Source organism: Camelina sativa, chromosome 6 (genome assembly GCF_000633955.1).
Source record: "Camelina sativa cultivar DH55 chromosome 6, Cs, whole genome shotgun sequence".
Taxonomy (NCBI): Eukaryota; Viridiplantae; Streptophyta; class Magnoliopsida; order Brassicales; family Brassicaceae; genus Camelina; species Camelina sativa.
Genome location: NC_025690.1, coordinates 2,298,302 through 2,316,755, shown reverse-complemented (window position 1 = coordinate 2,316,755; position 18,454 = coordinate 2,298,302). Strand labels below are relative to the sequence as shown.

Sequence of the window (18,454 nt, the reverse complement as noted above, 5' to 3'; positions counted from 1 at the left end):
TTTAACGTTTTATTGATTCACACAGTTGATATAGGACAACCCCTTTTCTTTTGTTCAGCAGAAAAGTTCTTTCACTTTTCTCTAATTCATCTCTGCAGCCTGTAGTAACAATTTATCCGCACAAATTAGATATAAGAGTTTACCTGTTTAACCTCTCGCAAGGCAAGCACTTCTTATAAGAAACACCTAGGCACCAACATTTAATAAATCGAAGTTTCCCTTTGTAAGTCTCATCACCAATAATCTCTATACTCCAATCTTGTTCTGCACTTTAATATGGATGATCAGATTAGATAGAAACAAGATGTCCATGTCCATAACATTAATATGTTCATGTCCATGTGCAAACCTACATGACTAAAAACATGTTTTACCAAGATTGTCGTGACCATTAAAAATACATGAAACTGCATATGTTTTGATCAATGATCATGAACTTGATGAAAACTCTCTTCTATGGTTCCCCTGTTGAAAATGCACATTTATCAACTAAACTCGACATACGGAAAAAAAATAAATAAAGGCTTCTAGTAGAAATTCATCATCTTATAGTAGCACAAAGGTTTATAAGAATATCAAGTTGAAAGTGGAAACCTGGACGGTGAAAATTGTTCCAAAAGCGGGAACCATAGATATTCTTCTCTTGGATTGTGAGAGGGTGAAAGAGATTGGAAATGACTAGACCTTCAAAATAAAAATTTCGCTTGTCAGAGAAGGCAAGAAAATATTCAAGCAAATGCTCACTTTTGCAGTTTCAAGAAACAAAAAAAAAAAAAAACAGAAGATATTATTTTGTGAAAAGTTTGTATTTAGAACACATTCTTTTTAGTGTTGCAACTAGCTTTTGACGTCGGACTCGAATGGCTGCAACAAAAGAAAGCAAAAATCTCTAGTCAGAACCAGCGAAAGTGAAACAAGCCAAATGGTGTTTGATCACATATAGCCTAATTAATCGTCTACTGCATAATAAGAAAAGATAAAAATAACTCGAAAAAAAAAAGATTAAAGAAACATACTTCCGGAGGAGGAGTCAACTTGAGCAAAAAAGAAGATGATGCATATCCTTTAGAGCTCCATTGCAATAGATCTGAAATAAGTATAACAGTGTCTAAGAGGTACGCGTCATTATATGATTCCGAATTGATCAGAACACACTAAACCATCAAAACCAAGACCCGAACTTTATTTTCTTGATTTCGCATGCAAAAGTTTTTACTGTTTTTCCACGAATTTGTTTCCTGCTCCAGATTTTTGTCTTTTTTCTAGAACTTCATCTTTATTAGCTACGGATTGCAGTCGTTTAAAGCTAAAAAATCCAAGACAGTATACAAATGAAATAGTGTAGCATCAGTGGGAATGAACACATAATGACACACCAGTACAGACATTACAAAAAATAAACTGGCCTATGCGTAAGAAATAATCATGAGATCAATAAAATAAATAACAACTTACAAGTGGATTTCGTATTTCGTGGCTGGTTGATCGTCTTGTTTTACTCCAAGATTAAGTTCTTCCAGAAACTTCTACCACAGCTCACATGCTCTAGAAATGGATATTAGCTAACTTGTAGTGGATCCTACGCCCCGAGAATTTACATACAAAGAAAAGAGAAAATATGTATATACGTAAGGCAATAACTTACCTTGAGTGATTCTTCCTTTTCTTTGTAGAACCTCTCTCCTATTCAGGTACCACTGTCACCTCTTTTTTCCCTACTACTAATTCTACAGGGGTAAGTGAGTAAGTGTTGCCATCTTATTAACAGTGGTTTCATAAGGAGTTTGTTGGCTTACTTAGTTGCGCATATCATCTATATAAGCTTCTCCTTATCCTCCTCAAACTTGGAAACAGTGTCTAGCAAGCAGAAACACATGTTCATTAGTTTCAGGTAATATCCCACTTAGCTAATCAATGAAAACTTTGTGGCACCGTACACTACTCATCTTAGTGGTGTACACTACTCATCTTAGTGGTGAGAGAGGACAAAACCAAAGGACAATAGAAAGAATACCTTTCAGTTCATGAATTTGTTTGATGAAGCTCCTCAGACTTGGATAAATTCATCCTAGTACAAGATACTCACACAGCAAATATGGATCATGTCAGCTCTTTGTTCCTTTCTACAGACTAAAAATTTAAATCTCATCTTGTGATATTTTGTTCAGACCTCCTTTGAACTCTTTGACTTCCAACAATATCCATCCCAGCAAGGCGGTAATATCCCAGTCTTTCTTTCTCAAGTGTCGACTTCACCTCAGTGGACACATTGCCAGAACAGAAAGATATACAAGAATTAAAGTAAGATTCAGCTGTAACTTACAGAGCATTAGAACCAGCAAGGCAGTAACATATACAAGAATTAAAGTAAGATTTAGCTGTAACTTACAGAGCATTAGAACCATGGACTTCGTTTCATCTTCTTGGGCAGAAAACTAAATCTCATTCAATTATACTGTAGCGTATAAGGCAATAAAAGAGCCATGTTCGTGATATTCAAAGTCTTCAAACACTTTTTTTACCTTTTAGCTTCAAATGAAGAAAATTAAATCTATCACTCAGCCGAGAAGTTTCCACAGTGTGCTGAATTTCTGTTATCCTACGCCCCAAGAATTTGCAGACAAAGAAAAGAGAAAATATGTATGTACGTAAGCTTATTACTTACCTTGAGTGATTCTTCCAACTGGGCAAGCTTTTCTTTGTAGAACCTCTCCGATTCAGGTATCTTTGTCACCTCTTTTTCCCTACATGTTATTTTACAGGGGTAAGCGAGTAAGGTCTCATAAGGAGTTTGTTGGCTTACTTAGTTGCTCATATCGTATATATAGCTTCTCCTTGTCCTCCTCAAACTTTGAAATAGTGTCTAGCAAGTAGAAACACATGTTCATTAGTTTCGGGTAATAATTACACAGACCCCTAAGGTTCTTCAGGTTCAAATTTGGAAGTTTTAAGTAACTTACTGTTAGGGTTGTTTACTATAGCTCCACCTTAAGCTTTTCGTGTTCCTCCTCCTCCGTTTTCCCCTAAGCCCGAGGAATAACCTCTCATAAACTCCTGATAGTGGAGGCAAGACGCCTAAGAACGTCTCCAGGCTGATAAATATTATACCAGAGATACATGTAATAAAGATTGATATGGACATCATCACCTCCGCTTGAGTCTCGAGCCCTCTTATAGTCTAATCAGAGCTTCGGCGTTGTCGTAGAAACTGTCCTTGAGAGATCTTACAATGCTTTTTCCCCCTAAGCCCGAGGAATAACCTCTCATAAACTCCTGATAGTGGAGGCAAGACACCTAAGAACGTCTCCAGGCTGATAAATATTATACCAGAGATACATGTAATAAAGATTGATATGGAAATGCCCTCTTATAGTCTAATCAGAGTTTCGGCCTTGTCGTAGAAACTGTCCTTGAGAGATCTTACAATGCTTTTTTACCTTGTAGCTCATAGCCTTCTTTAACCTTCAGCCTTTTCTATCCTTCCATATATCTCCTTGTTCAATAATATAAAAGCAGGCTAAAAATTTTGTTTCTGAACTCAGACAATTGATATGGCACAAGACCTTTTCTTAGGGATCTTTGCAACCATTTTTCGTTTTTTGTCGTTCATCTTTGCAACTTGCAAGAAGAGACCAGCAACTTTTCTATCAAGATATAATTATGAACTGAAAGCCTCCTAATCGAGATAAAGAGAGAAATACAAGAACCTAGTATAATAATAGAGGTAAGATTCAGCTGCCAAACTAACTACACTTACAGAGCATTAGAACCATGGAGTTTATTTCATCTTCTTGGAAAGAAAACTGAATCTGCATATCAAAAGCAGGAATATGGTCACAATCACAATTAGTAATAAATTCAAACTACTAGATACCAAAGTTAAATTATGAAAATCCACTGAGTGCTTCAGAGTTGAGGAACAAAAGATACAACAACTAAACTTAACAAGCTTCATTTCTAGAATACATTTGCCTAGCTTCGGTCAATTGGTCTGACTTTATATTTGATTCTAAGCCTAGTTAAGAATCTATTACTCAAACCCTGTGCTATGAGGTAATCTCGAATCTGGTTGCAAGTAAACGCAATGTCTCAATCCTTGAAAATAAACCATTAAAACAAAGACAAGAACATGTTACCATGCAAAAAGCTCTGATGTTCTACAAATTTGTTTATTTATTGCTCCAGTTTTTAAGCTTTTATCTAGAACTTCATATTTCATATTTCTTAGCTACGGATTGCAGTGCTTTAAGCTGCAAAATCCAAAATAGTTTACAAATGATATAGTGTATCATCAGTGAAATTACACTATGCATTTTAATGCTTATAGATTTTAGAAAATGAATGTAAAATCATCTCTTCATATGCATTTTAATTACAAACAACATTGTTAATGGCAGATAGATTAGTTAATTTGTGGTCGATCATGCTATAATGCAATTAATCATTCATTTCAAACAATAAAATGAAAGAGAATAAAAGGGTCATGTTCTTTTACCTTCTAGTGTCATATGAAGAGATGTTAATCTTCCATTCATCAGAGGCTTCGTTCTCTAGAAAAGAGGCTATTACTTGCCTCTTTCATTCATCAGATGTTTTTTTTCAAGTAATTCTTTTATTGAGCAAGCTCTTCTGTGTAGAACCTCTCCTGATATCATTGTCTTCTCCTTTTCCGTACATGTTATATTACAAAGGGAATGTGTCAATCAAGTTGAGTAATTTTGCCATCTTATTAACAGTGGTCTCATAACGGGTTCTGTTTCCTTACTTAGTTGTTCCTATCGCATGTAGAGTCTCTCCTTGTCCTCCTAACTTGGAAATAGCGTCTGAAAAGTAGTAACAAATCTTCAATACTAGTGATAGAATATTTTGTTGACACACACTACTGATATTAAAAGTGAAAGATGACAAAACCAAAGGGCAATCAAAAGAATACCTTTTGAACTTATCTTTCATGGATTGTGATGAAGCTCGTCAAACTTGGAAGTTTCATTTTTCAAGATATTCTCACACTGCAGATATGGATCATGTCAGCTCCTTATAGTCTTGTACCTTTGTAAGCAATAAAAGGTAAATATCATCTTGGGGACATTTGTTACCTTCAAAGTTTTGTTTGCAGTTTGTAAGTCAAGGGCAGAATTAATTGGCACGCTTCCATCTATATCTTATCTTGTAAGAAAACCATTTACTAAAGCATGGGAGATCAGAAATCCATCCAAGCAACATAGCCAACTTTTCTTTCTCAATTTTTAACTTCAACTCATGGATCTTTGAGTTTACCTCAGTGAATAGACCCCCAAAAATCTAAGCAAAGAATCAGGGAGCATGAGAACCCTGCAGGTCGTTTCATCTTTCAGTTTAATAACAGAAATATGCTCACAATCCTTAAATAATTTTCTCTCTCAAGAACAATAATAGCCAAAATCATACTAGTCGATACAAGAACTTAATGATAGAAATAGACAGAGATAACAAAAGACTAAAGATCTAACTTATATATAATACCGTTCTTCAGCTGAGGTCGATCGGTCTACATGTAATTTGATTCTATCAAGCAAGTTAATAAGTAAGGAGCAAAGAATAAAAACTCAGTAAATAAGGAGAGAAATTAAACATGTATGCAAGGAAGTAAGAAGGTCATCAAGGAATTAAGAAAGAATACAAGGAAGCAACCAAAAAATTTAAGGATATAGAATATACGAGACTTATGTTATGAGTAGCTTGAACAAAATCAATCAGAACTGTATAAATAGACTTAATCAATCAGAACTGTATAAATTGACTTAGAGAAATATACCGTTACATACATGCCTGTATTCAGGTTTCTGTCAGCAAATTCTTAGGGATCCTTTTGTTCCACAGACAAGTTCTTCCATTCTTCTTCGTTCATCTTTGCAACCTGCAAGAGGAGAGCAAGTTGTTGACATCCTTAGTGTCACTCAAGCTTATCTTGAAGCAAGTTGTTGGCATCCTTCTCCCATTACACTCACCCTGCAACAACCTTACGTTCTTAATGTTACCAAGCTTCTCTCAACTGTTTTGACTCCCCAACTTCGACTGCTAGTTAGATTCATGTCTCTCAACGGTTGTCAATTTCTCTCTCTGTCCCAAGAAAAAGGCTTTTCATGAGAGGAAGCGATATAAGTACTAGAGGCATCAAGTTTCTAATAAGGTTAGGCATGTTTCTTCACGTTCTCAGTCTTTAAGACATATCTGAATCAAAGATAATTATGTTAGCAGCCCACATTGTCTATATCTCTGAACTCAAAAAAGCAAACGATAAGAAGATCATGTAACGTTGGCTTATTTTTATACCCAAAAACAAAGAACTGCAAAAGATTTTAGATTGATTCGTCACTGAATCTGATATTGAGCTACCTTTGCCTATCTCGTCTCATTCTTATGCAAGAAAGATGTGTCTTCGTTCTTGACTGGCTGACCCCAAAATGATTTTCTACTACTCGCTAAAAACATGTGAGGTAGATACTAACCTCGGTGACATTTACAATTTTCCCTTTATTGAGAGAATCTAGAGAGTTTCTTTGTTCTCTTCCCCTCGCTAATGGCTTCCTTCTACCTTCAGCCTTTCATTGCCTTCCATATATATCACCTTGTTCAATAATATGCAAACAGATTAGAAATTGATTCACACAGTTGATATGGGACAAGACCTTTTCTTTTGTTCAGCTGAAAAGTTCGTCCACTCTTCTCCGATTCATCTCTGCAACCTGTACTAACAATTTATCCGCACAAATTAGCTTTAAGAGTTCACGTTACTTACCTCAAAAATTGTTTAACCTCTCGCAAGGCAGCCTTCTTATATAAGAAGTTTCCCTTTGTAAGTCTCATCACCAATACTCTCTATACTCAATATGGATGATCGGATTAGATAGGAACAAGACCATTAATTTACCTGAAAACCAATTTGACATTAATGTTCATGTCCATGTGAAAACCAATTTGACATTTATATAAGAAGTTTCCCTTTGTAAGTCTCATTACCAATACTCTCTATACTCAATATGGATGATCGGATTAGATAGGAACCATTAATATACCTGAAAACCAATTTGACATTAATGTTCATGTCCATGTGAAAACCTACATGACTAGAAACACGTTTTATCAAGATTGTCGTGACCATCAATTCCATAAGATATTGAGCTCTACCTTTGTCTATACACATGTCTTGTAGCCCTTGGCAGCTCGTGGGATAAGTAACTAACCTTAGTGGCATTGTTGGTTTTCCCTTCCTTGAGAATTTGGAATTCTTCTTTATGCTCTTCTTCTCGCTCTTGCTTCTTCTACTTTTTTCCGCATGTTCCATATATATCTCCTTGTTCAATAATAGACAAACAGGTCAAGAAATTTAGTTCCTTTGAACATTTTACACAATTAATATGGGAGAATACCTTTTCTTAGAGACCCTTTCATTTTGCAGACAAGTTCTTCCACTCTTCTCCGATTCATCTCTGCAATTCATCCGCACAACTTAGCTTTAAGAACTTAAAGAACAGTAAAAAATAACACGACTATAATACTTGCATTTTACATTACTTATCTCAAATTCTCTTAAAGCAGCGCACTCCTCTCGTAATAATGTAGGCAGATATTTGTTGTTTAGGCTTCAAGGGATCCTTTAGTTTCCTAAAAAATGAGAATAATAATAATAGAATTTGAGAATATCTCCTTGTTCAATAATAGACAAACAGGTCAAGAAATTTAGTTCCTTTGAACATTTTACACAATTAATATGGGAGAATACCTTTTCTTAGAGACCCTTTCATTTTGCAGACAAGTTCTTCCACTCTTCTCCGATTCATCTCTGCAATTCATCCGCACAACTTAGCTTTAAGAACTTAAAGAACAGTAAAAAATAACACGACTATAATACTTGCATTTTACATTACTTATCTCAAATTCTCTTAAAGCAGCGCACTCCTCTCGTAATAATGTAGGCAGATATTTGTTGTTTAGGCTTCAAGGGATCCTTTAGTTTCCTAAAAAATGAGAATAATAATAATAGAATTTGAGAATATCTCCTTGTTCAATAATAGACAAACAGGTCAAGAAATTTAGTTCCTTTGAACATTTTACACAATTAATATGGGAGAATACCTTTTCTTAGAGACCCTTTCATTTTGCAGACAAGTTCTTCCACTCTTCTCCGATTCATCTCTGCAATTCATCCGCACAACTTAGCTTTAAGAACTTAAAGAACAGTAAAAAATAACACGACTATAATACTTGCATTTTACATTACTTATCTCAAATTCTCTTAAAGCAGCGCACTCCTCTCGTAATAATGTAGGCAGATATTTGTTGTTTAGGCTTCAAGGGATCCTTTAGTTTCCTAAAAAATGAGAATAATAATAATAGAATTTGAGAATATCTCCTTGTTCAATAATAGACAAACAGGTCAAGAAATTTAGTTCCTTTGAACATTTTACACAATTAATATGGGAGAATACCTTTTCTTAGAGACCCTTTCATTTTGCAGACAAGTTCTTCCACTCTTCTCCGATTCATCTCTGCAATTCATCCGCACAACTTAGCTTTAAGAACTTAAAGAACAGTAAAAAATAACACGACTATAATACTTGCATTTTACATTACTTATCTCAAATTCTCTTAAAGCAGCGCACTCCTCTCGTAATAATGTAGGCAGATATTTGTTGTTTAGGCTTCAAGGGATCCTTTAGTTTCCTAAAAAATGAGAATGCTGTCAGTTTTCTTGCTTATTCATACTATAAAAACAGTTCGCGAGTGAAAAAGATAGATATATTACAAATTGATGTGGACATCATCATCTCAGCTCGAGTCTCGAGGTCTCTGTAAACTCTAACCAGAAAACGCCTAAAGAGCAGTTTTTCATCTATAGTCTGTGAAAAACTGCAACCGAAAATTTTGAAGTTATACCAGTCTAACACAAGTGTTTCAGAGCATGAATCATAATGAACTTAAGTTACAATGTAAATTTACCTGGAGATTAAGTCGAGATTGTGTCTAAGTAGTCTTGTATTAGGTGATTTACCTAAGCATATTCTGGTTGAATTGAGTAAATTAAAACTTACTTAGCGATAAATGATTTGCTTCTTTTTCATCAGCATTTCTTCTCTGTTTTACTGGCTTATTGAAGCTTTACAATTTTCTGGAGCAGCATCCGTGATTTGAGTGTCACTTAAGCTTATCCTGTACCAAGTTGTTGACATCCTTCTCCCAGCTGTTTTGACTAATTCCTGCTCCACAACTTCGACTGCTAGTTAGTTTCATGTCTCTGAACGGTTTTCAATCTCTCTCCCTGTCCCAAGAGATATAAGTACTAGAGGCATCAAGTTTTTGATAAGGTTAGGCATGTTTATTCACGTCTTCAGTCTCCAAGACATCTAAATCAAAGATAATATGTTAGGAACCCACATTGTCTATATCTTTGAACTAAAAAGCAACAAAGAACTGACAAAAGATCATGTAACGTTGACTTACTTTTATACCCAAAAGCAAAGAACTGCAAAAGATTTTAGATTGATTAGCTACCTTTTCCTATCTCGTCTCTTTCTTACAAGAAATATGTGTCTTCGTTATTGACTGGCTGACCCCAAAATTATTTTCTACTACTCGCTAAAAACATGTGAGGTGACATTTAAGAGAGAATCTAGAGAGCTTATTTGTTCTCTTCGCCTCGCTCATGGCTTCTTTTACCTTCAGCCTTTCATATGTTCTGATCAACGATCATGAAAATGCATATTCATTCTTATTCGTTCATCTTTGCAACCTGCAAGAGGAGACCAACAGCAACTTACAAACTTCTCTCAGTAATAAGCTCTACCACTTTTCTGGAGCAGTGTCACTCAAGCTTATCTTCAAGAAAGTTGTTGGCATAGTGTAATAAAAATCGAGGTAATATTCAGCTGTCAAACTAACTACACTTACAGACCATTAGAACCATGGAGTTTATTTCATCTTCTTGGGAAGAAAACTGAATCTGCAGATCAAAAGCATGAATATGTAAGGAAGCAGTAGTTCAAATCCATCAAAAAAATTCAAAATCATGTAACATGTAAGTAAAAAGGGAACCTGAGACGAATTGCTCCCCTTAACCCGTGAGAAACCTAATTAAGATATTAAACAAAGAAACAATCCGGTATTATAACCAAGGACCCCAAAGGTATACGAAACAGTAGACAAAGATTCAGAACACAGAAGAAACATAAAAGAAGATACAATACCATAGAAGAGACGAGACTAGTACTATGCGTGTCTTCGTGCGATGTGCCATCAAGTCCCGTCGGAAAACAAAACAAGAAAATCCTTTTTATGAATTAGAGAATCAGAAATTTCAAAACAATTTCATAGTAATGGTAACCCCCACGATTAACTATTTCATTTATGAATTTCATAGTAATAGAAAATACATGTCCTACCGAAATCACAATACCATAGAAATCCTTTTTATGAGCCGAAGAGCCAACGAATCAGAATCAGAAATCTCAAAACAATTTTAAATTGAAGGATACGAAATCATCTTTGTTCTTTAGGAGAATCGTCGTCCTTGATTAAACCAGATGTGAGAATCATATTACCTATGACACAAACTATCGATCTTGTTGTTCTTTGAAGAGGGGACCTATCAAAACCCTAGTACCAACATATATGAGAATCATCAATGGCGGAGCGTGAGAGAGATGAAATTGAAAGAGAGAGAGCGAGAGAGAGAGATAACATAACCTGATCGCGCTGACAATTTCGATGACGGAGAAGCAACATATATGAGAATCATAGAGTGAGAGAGAGAAAGATTGGTAAAATTGAAAGATTCAGAGAGAGAAGATGATAACAACATAACCTGATCGGATCGGAGATGGCTCTCTCTCTCGGACTTTTAGAGAAGGAAGAGGAGAACCCAAACAACGGTCACAAAATCGATTGAGAAGTCTCTTCTGGGTTTATCAATTGAGAACCCCAAACAACGGTCACAAAATTGATCAATCTCTCTCTCTCTCTCTCTCTCTGTTTCGAAATTGATTACTTTTTCAGATTTAAATGAAGTTTCACGTCCACAATTTGTGACCGTTTTGAAGAGTGACGTGTCGTCAATTCAACTAAACAACCAAACTTACATTTTTTTTAACCGCACCATTCTTCGATTAAACCCCAAATTCATAACCGTTACTTTCTTTCTAATTCTTTGAATCCAACGGCTATAATAAAAGACTAAACGACAACGTTTACGCCCACCTCCTTTTTCTTGGTTAAACATATTTCGTTTAAATTATAAAAATCTAGTTATTGAGCAATTATTCAGATTTTTTCCAAAAAAAAACACATGGAATTATCTAGATGTTTGCAAGAATAAGGTTGTAAAATCATCTAAGCAATACGGGAAATACATTTTTTGTTGTTGGAAATCCAAAAGATCAAAATTTAAGGTAAATTAAACATATTAAAAATGTTTAGTATAGTTAAGTTATAAACATTCCACTGCGATCATACTGTATATCCACTTTTATTTTAATTAACTAGTATTACATGATGACGTTGTCGTTGAGCATATAAATCACTTGGTTTAATAAAGATACAATTATCATAGATGCAAAGTCTTTCACCCGTCAAAAACAAAACGCATTTTCAATTGGAATTACTATTTTCTAGAAATGCACCAAGCTTTACGTATTTTATACTAGGTAAAAAGGCCCGCCCGTCAGGCAGGTTTGTTTGTTTTTTTTTTTTCGATTTTTTTAATTGTTTAGTTGTTTAGTTATTTAGTTACTTAAAATTATTTGTTTTGTTATATTTTCAATTTATGAACTTCTTTATCGTATTAGATAAATTTGTTATTTTATTAACTAATTTATAATATGTCTAAACTATAGCCTTATAACAAACTATTAAATACACCTATAAAAAACTAACTATTAGACATATACATTGTTCTATATGAGAGAGCACTTTTTGATTGTTAGTGGGAGAGACCATTTTTTATTATATACAAATTTGCTTTAATATATGAAATGAACATATGAAGTTTTTGTAAGATCTCACAACCACATTCCTAGACATATTCTCTTACCATAACACTCTTGTACGCATGTCATGACTATTGTTTTATATTTTCAGTTTTTTTGAAAATGGAGATTCAAAATTTTCCTTCGCTTTCATGCAACATATTTTGAAAATAAGTGCTTGGACAATAAAAATAATTTAAAATTTTCATTTCACCATCATCGTAAAAAAAAATCAATATGCTCATTTTTATATTAGTTTCCTCTTCATCTTTATCAAAAGGTGCATATGTAGAAGACAAAAGATTACCTCAATATAGAGAAAAATATACAGGAATATTTCTATGTTCAACAGGTAATTAAAACACAAGTCAGAAATTATGTCATTAAATAAAAATTAAATAATATTAATTAATATTATTCACTAAAATTGAAAAAATTACACATGAATAAATTTTGGGAATTATTAGGGAGCTTCTAAGAGCATAAAACAATATAATAAAATATACAAAAATAAAATAGTAGGTTATTGTTGGATCAAGAAACAACAACTAAATTGATTTGATTAGGAAATAAGATCTGGGCAGACTTTCGGTTTAAATCGATTGAAACTGTAAGATCTGCGAACTGAATTTTGTATTAAGTAAGTTTGATTCGTGTTACATCAATTGCCCTCTCCCTCGAGAGAGAAGCCTATTATATATCAAAAGGTAATGCCTAACGACGCCCTGAATTTCCTCCTTGAATCTCGTCTCATCGCTCCGAGATCTCCTCCACCACTTCGAGCTCTCCCTCTTCGCTTGACTCGGAATCCTCTTCACCGTCTTATGCTTATTGGGCCTCTTGCGGTCCGATCTCAAAATCCCCATTAATTGTCTATTAACGGGCTTTTCCTTTCGGCCCATATCTGGTGAAACCCAACACCAACAATTGCCCCCCAGCCTTTTAACTTGAAGGTCGAGTTAAAGGTGAATATTCGGGGAATCTCTTGATGTTTCGGTTTTGTGATCTACTTCGAGACGGACACGCCAAATCCTAGTTCCCGAGATCCGTGATGATTGTTTTTATCTTCTTTGAGATCCGACGGTAGATATAGTTCTCACCAACAGTCCAGATCGAGCAGAGCTAATTTTATTAGACTGCCAAGATCGAAGAAGGAGAGATTCGTGGGATTACGAAAACCGAAGCAATTATGACTTATAAGTCATTAGTCACACGTCTCGTCATAACAGCGCACTCATCCACTACATCAAGGTAATATTTCCTTCTACCCCTTCACTTCTAACTGTTCTAGGGGTTCAACTATTTTGTCTTTACTTTTTCGTACTTGCCTCCCTATACTCGAATCGTTAGATTTCTCTGATTATCCCCAATTGATTTCAAAGTCGGCAATCTAAACCATGCGTCAACTCGAGTTATGGGGCAACCACATACCTCTGATTACCACAGAGAAACATCTCATGGAACTCCGTCAGAAGCACGGCGTCCCTCCCGATATCGAGATGATGCTCTCCCCCGGAGATTCATTCTCGCCTGAGACTGTTCTAGACGGTTTCTGTTGCACCTACACCACATATTTTGAGCGATGCGGGCTCGTGTTCCCCATCACGGAGATCGTTATGCTAATCCTTCAACGACTATAGATGTCGTTTCCCCAGATGTGTCCAAACTTCGTTCAACATGTTATCGGTCTCTACGTCTGGGGACACGAGGTAGGGCTTGACCTGGGGGTTGATGATATCCTAAAGCTGTGTCAGATCAAACACAACTCGTGATTCCAAGGGACATTCTACATGTCCCGGCGTCAAGATTGGGAGATCATCCAAGGGATTCCCGGAAAAGACGACAGGTGGCATCAAAAATATTTTTATTTCCGCGTAACTCCCGCCTCAGTGGGGCGGTTCAAGTTCTCCCGCCTCCCGACGCAGTGGGCCATTTGTGTGGGTCAGCACGACCGCCGACCTCTTCAAATCCAACTCGTAGTTTAATTTGCAAACGTTTTTTACATTGTTGTGTGTTTAATTTGCAGATTCAGGAGACCATCCGAACACTCCGTCAACACAACCACTCCTTGAAAGGTTACGGGGAGGAGAAGTCTGGTGGAGTTCGTTCACGCGAGCCCGCATCGTCGCAGCGCTCAACGCCCCGATCACTCCGGCTTTAGCTCCACCAGAGAATCTGAATCCGCCAGTTCCCGCTGTTCGCCATGAGATTGGTTCTGCAGCACGCTCTCCCGCACGTCTAGGTATAGGAACATACTACTGTTAAATATTGCGCCGTTTATTAAATCCGTTTATTTGTTTTTCTTTTTTCTTTTGACGAATTCTGACCTGCACGCCATGCTAATTTGCAATTGCTCTTATTTTTCCGAACAGACTTTCCCGCTCAATTACAATCTTCCAGGTCATCATCGACCTACGTGCCACTTATCATGACTAGGAAGCTGACTCTCCGAGAACTACAAGAGCAATCTCAACCCTCCCGCCGAGTTTGCGCTAGTGATGTGGATGCCACTTCGGCTTCCGCTCTTCGAGCTGTTCATCCTGATCCTGCTCGGGCCGGGATTGAAGAGGTCAACCAGGCCCTTGCAACCCCAACGAGACCTTCGGGACCGGCTTGGGAGGTGATGCTGGTGAGTTCACAGTCGACTCACAGCGAGCCCCCGCCACTTCCCAAGAGAGCGCGGACTGAGCCGCCCCGTACTGGTGAGGATAGGGAACGCGAGAGCCGAGTAAGCCGTCCTTCGAGCCAACGTGCTGAGCTACCCGCACAGGATCCCATTGTCTCAGGGAGCGGCTCGTCGACAAGTCGTCCGTTTCATTGGAAGTTCGCTCAATCCCCCGATTTCCCGGCGGTGGAGGATCATCTGGGAATGGCGACACTCTTCAGGCATCTGAAGGCCGCCAAGTGCCAGATTCCGCTGGTCAAAGACCTCAGCGAACGAGATGCTTATGTCGAGGCAATGGCGTCGCAGGCCTTGGTAAGTCAAACTAGGGATTCTTGTGACGAACCTCCTCTTCTTATATATATATATATATATATATATTTTACTATAACTTTACTCTTTTTTTTTTTTGGCGACTCCTCGTGCCCTTCATCTGACACAAATCTTTGGGTTGCAGTCCATAGCCGCCAACAACAAACTGGTGGCACTCTATGAGCGGAGGCTAAAAGACGTCCCGCAAGCTGCTGAACTGGAGAACACTATGCGTGTAGTCCATGAGCTTACGACGGCCTTGAAGGTTGCCCAGGAGAGAGAACCACTACGCGGGTAGTCCATGTTGCTGAAAGAGAACCGATGGTTGAAAGATAAGGCCGCAGGGGCTGAGCAGCGACACGCCAAGGCGACTCGGAGGGCAGTTCACGACGCCAAGACAAAGTTAGCTCAGGACTACCGAGTGATCCTGGATTCCATCAAGCACAAATGGGAGCGGAAGAAGGCAAAGACGAGCTGTGGATTCTGGCAGAAATAGAGTCTAAACTTCTGCTGATACAGCAGATAGGAGAGGGGAAAACCATAGTGGAAGACGAGCTACGAATTATGGGTTCTCAGAAGGTAGTACTTGCCATTCGATCTGATTCCCTTGTAGTATCGGACTTCTCGGTGAGCAAACTCGACCTTCCTCAGATTTCGGAGGACTCGGTTGCCCCGATGTAGGTTGATGCTGGAACTGGAATCCCGCAAGGTCTAGACGAGCATGGGAGCAATTCTGTTGGATTGACGACAAGTGATTGATGTTTTTATGTCCTCTTCTTTTGTTATTCTTTTTTGTTTTTGTTTTTAAGACTTCGTTTGGTTTGCCCGGGAGGGTTTTTATCAAAGACTGGTTGTTTTGCCTGGGAAGGCCTTCAAATCCTTGAACCTTTTTATTTTCTTGGTTATTACCCGCTTTGCTTTAAGCAAAAAGAGTTCTAGTCTTCGATTTACACGAGCTCGCTGTCACGAGCTAGGGTACACCGGTTACGACCTTGTTGGGTTCTCTTGCGTTTTTGTTTTTAGGAGGGAATTTGTTTGATAGTATCGTATGTAGGTGTTTGAGTAGCAAGGTTTTATGATACTTGCGTGGGGCGCTAATGGCTTCCCGTTAATACCTCAGGGGGTCGTTTTAAAGGATACTCGAAGTCGAGGTTAAATAGTGAGAGGTTCCTTCCTCTTTTTTTTTTTTTTAATTTTCTTTGTTTGAGTTGGTGTTGTTTACTGTTTACCGAGTAGAATTCGGTGGGATGATTCCATTGGTGAGAGAGTTCTCGATATGAAGAGAAAGAATAGGAGGGTTGTTGCGCTCGTGAACTGAGCTGCCTACGTACCCCGTAAAGGGATCAAGCAAAATTGTAGTTCAGTTATTATCAGTACTTATTGTAAGTACTTCTTTAGATTCATGATATTCCAAGGCCGTGGCTCGGCCTTTTCGTTACTTTCGTCAACAAGGCGATATACACCGTTGCGAACGACCTCTGTGATCTTGTAGGGGTCTTCCCACTTCATTCCCATCTTCCCGGCGTTCTTCTCCTTCTTGTGATCGAAGACTTTGCGGAGTACGCGTTCTCCGATAATGAAATTTCGGGGTCGGACTTTAGAGTTATAGAAGCGGGCTATAGCATTCTGATAGTTTTGAGCTCGCTTTAGGGCTTGCTCTCTCTTTTCATCAATAAGAGTCATGTTGTCGAGCAATGCCCCGTCGTTTATAGTCTCATTTTCGGAGGAGATAACTCGGCGGATACTGCCTACAGAGATCTCTGCTGGTACAACGTCTTCGATTCCGTAAGCTAGGGAGAAGGCGGTTTCGCCTGTGCACCCTCGCGGTGTAGTTCAGGTGGCCCACATGACTCCGGGAAGCTGAGCATCCTAGCCACACTACGCGGCGCCTAACCGTCGTTTTAGGCCGTGTAGTATTAGCTTATTGGCTGCCTCGGTCTGCCCGTTCCCCTGAGGGTATCGGGGTGTGGACGGAGTGAGCCGGATGCCCTAGTCATCGCAAAACGTTTGCACTACAGATGACATCAGGTTGGTTTCATTGTCTGTTACGATCTCATAGGGGATACCATGACGGCAAACCACGTTTTTCCAGAGGAAATCTTTCACGTGTTCCCCAGTAATTGATTGGTAGGATTCAGCCTCGATCCACTTGGTAAAATAGTCAATTACGACCAAAAGGTGCATTACGCGTCGCCTTCCTGACTGCTCGAGTGGGCCGATGGCATCCATCGACCATTGCATGAAGGGATAAAGGGCGGAGACCAAGCTCATCAGCTCGGCGAGTTGATTGATCATGGGAGCTTGGCGTTGACATCTGTCGCAGCTTTTAGCATGCGTGTCGCAATCTGCGAGCATGGTCGGCCGGAAGTACCCTTGCCATTTAATCCTGAGGGCTAATGATCGACCTCCAGAATAATTTCCACAGGGTCCTTCGTGAGCTTCTTTCATGATGCTCTCGGTCTCGCCTCCCTGAACGCATCTAAGATTCGCCAATCCTTCTTTGGCCCTGCGTTGTGTTCATCTTCCGGTAAGTGCTCGTCTAGGAGCTCATCATCCTGCTAGGGAACCTGCTCGAGATTCTCCTCATTGGGTCTAATGCCGCTCTCGACCTGATGGATGCTCTGAGCTTTGAAGGGAATGGGAATGCTAAGCTTGTTTATCCTTTCTACGGGTATGACCCGTTTGACCAATGGGTCGGAGGTAGAAGCGAGTGCGGCTAGGGCGTCGGCTGCTGAGTTTTCCCCACGTGGGATTTTGGTGAGCTCGAACGATGAGAAATGTTCTGTCAGAGATCGAACAACCCAAAGATACACGTCCATCCGTTTGTTATTCGTATCGTAGTTCCCATGGAACTGGCTAGTGACGAGTTGCGAGTCGCTGAACGCTGCGAGCTCTTTTACGCCCACGCCTAGTGCGTGTTGGAGGCCGGCTATTAGGGCCTCGTACTCGGCTTCGTGATTTGAAGACATAAATCTGAGCCGAAAGGATTGCTCCATGACCTCTTTGGTGGGGGAGATGAGTTGAATCCCGATCCCGCATCCTAACCAAGATGACGTTCCGTCCGCGTATAGCGACCATTTCGTCGGATTATTCCCTCGTGGTCGCTGTTCGCAGTGAGCTCGATTACAAAATCGGCCTCCGGTACTCGATATCGTATTCGCTTAGTTCTATTGCCCATTTGGCCAATCTGCCGTACTGGCTAGGATTGTGGAGGATAGAGCGTATAGGTTGGGACGTCATTATCACGATTGTGTGCGATTGGAAATAAGGTTGTAGCTTTCGAGGGGACATTACGACCGCCAAGGCTAGTTTTTCCATGGCAGGGAATCGTGTTTCGGCGTCGACCAAAGTTTTGCTGACGTAGTAGACGTGTTTCTGTACTCCCTCATGTTCTCGCACTAGTACTCCGCTTACCGCAAAGTCGGAGACTGCGATGTAGAGAAAAAGGTGTTCCCCGTCCGCCGGCTTTGAGAGCACGGGA

General features: G+C 38.9%; 1 protein-coding gene and 2 long non-coding RNA genes across 21 annotated transcripts; all 3 read right to left on the bottom strand.

Moving 5' to 3' along the window:
- Positions 4,752-5,296, bottom strand: LOC104790155. Its single transcript, XR_768638.2, has 3 exons — positions 5,097-5,296; positions 4,934-5,009; positions 4,752-4,823 (listed from the first exon to the last, which is right to left on the bottom strand). It is a non-coding gene; the product is annotated as an uncharacterized LOC104790155 (long non-coding RNA).
- On the bottom strand, positions 5,665-10,979 carry LOC104790154. 19 transcript variants are annotated; one of them, XR_002038570.1, is made up of 17 exons: positions 10,224-10,979; positions 10,072-10,106; positions 9,932-9,979; positions 8,980-9,769; positions 8,786-8,889; positions 8,614-8,703; positions 8,469-8,528; positions 8,261-8,350; positions 8,116-8,175; positions 7,908-7,997; positions 7,763-7,822; positions 7,555-7,644; positions 7,410-7,469; positions 7,168-7,333; positions 7,000-7,055; positions 6,376-6,910; positions 5,905-6,210 (listed from the first exon to the last, which is right to left on the bottom strand). It is a non-coding gene; the product is annotated as an uncharacterized LOC104790154 (long non-coding RNA). The 19 variants fall into 19 exon arrangements; XR_002038572.1 differs by having other exon boundaries at positions 7,224-7,333; XR_002038571.1 differs by adding an exon at positions 5,665-5,896 and having other exon boundaries at positions 5,988-6,210; positions 6,376-7,333.
- On the bottom strand, positions 16,351-17,969 carry LOC109133268. The gene is made up of 3 exons (XM_019246256.1): positions 17,541-17,969; positions 17,040-17,442; positions 16,351-16,784 (listed from the first exon to the last, which is right to left on the bottom strand). The coding sequence occupies exons 1-3, from the start codon at positions 17,967-17,969 to the stop codon at positions 16,351-16,353; spliced, it is 1,266 nt and encodes a 421-aa protein (XP_019101801.1).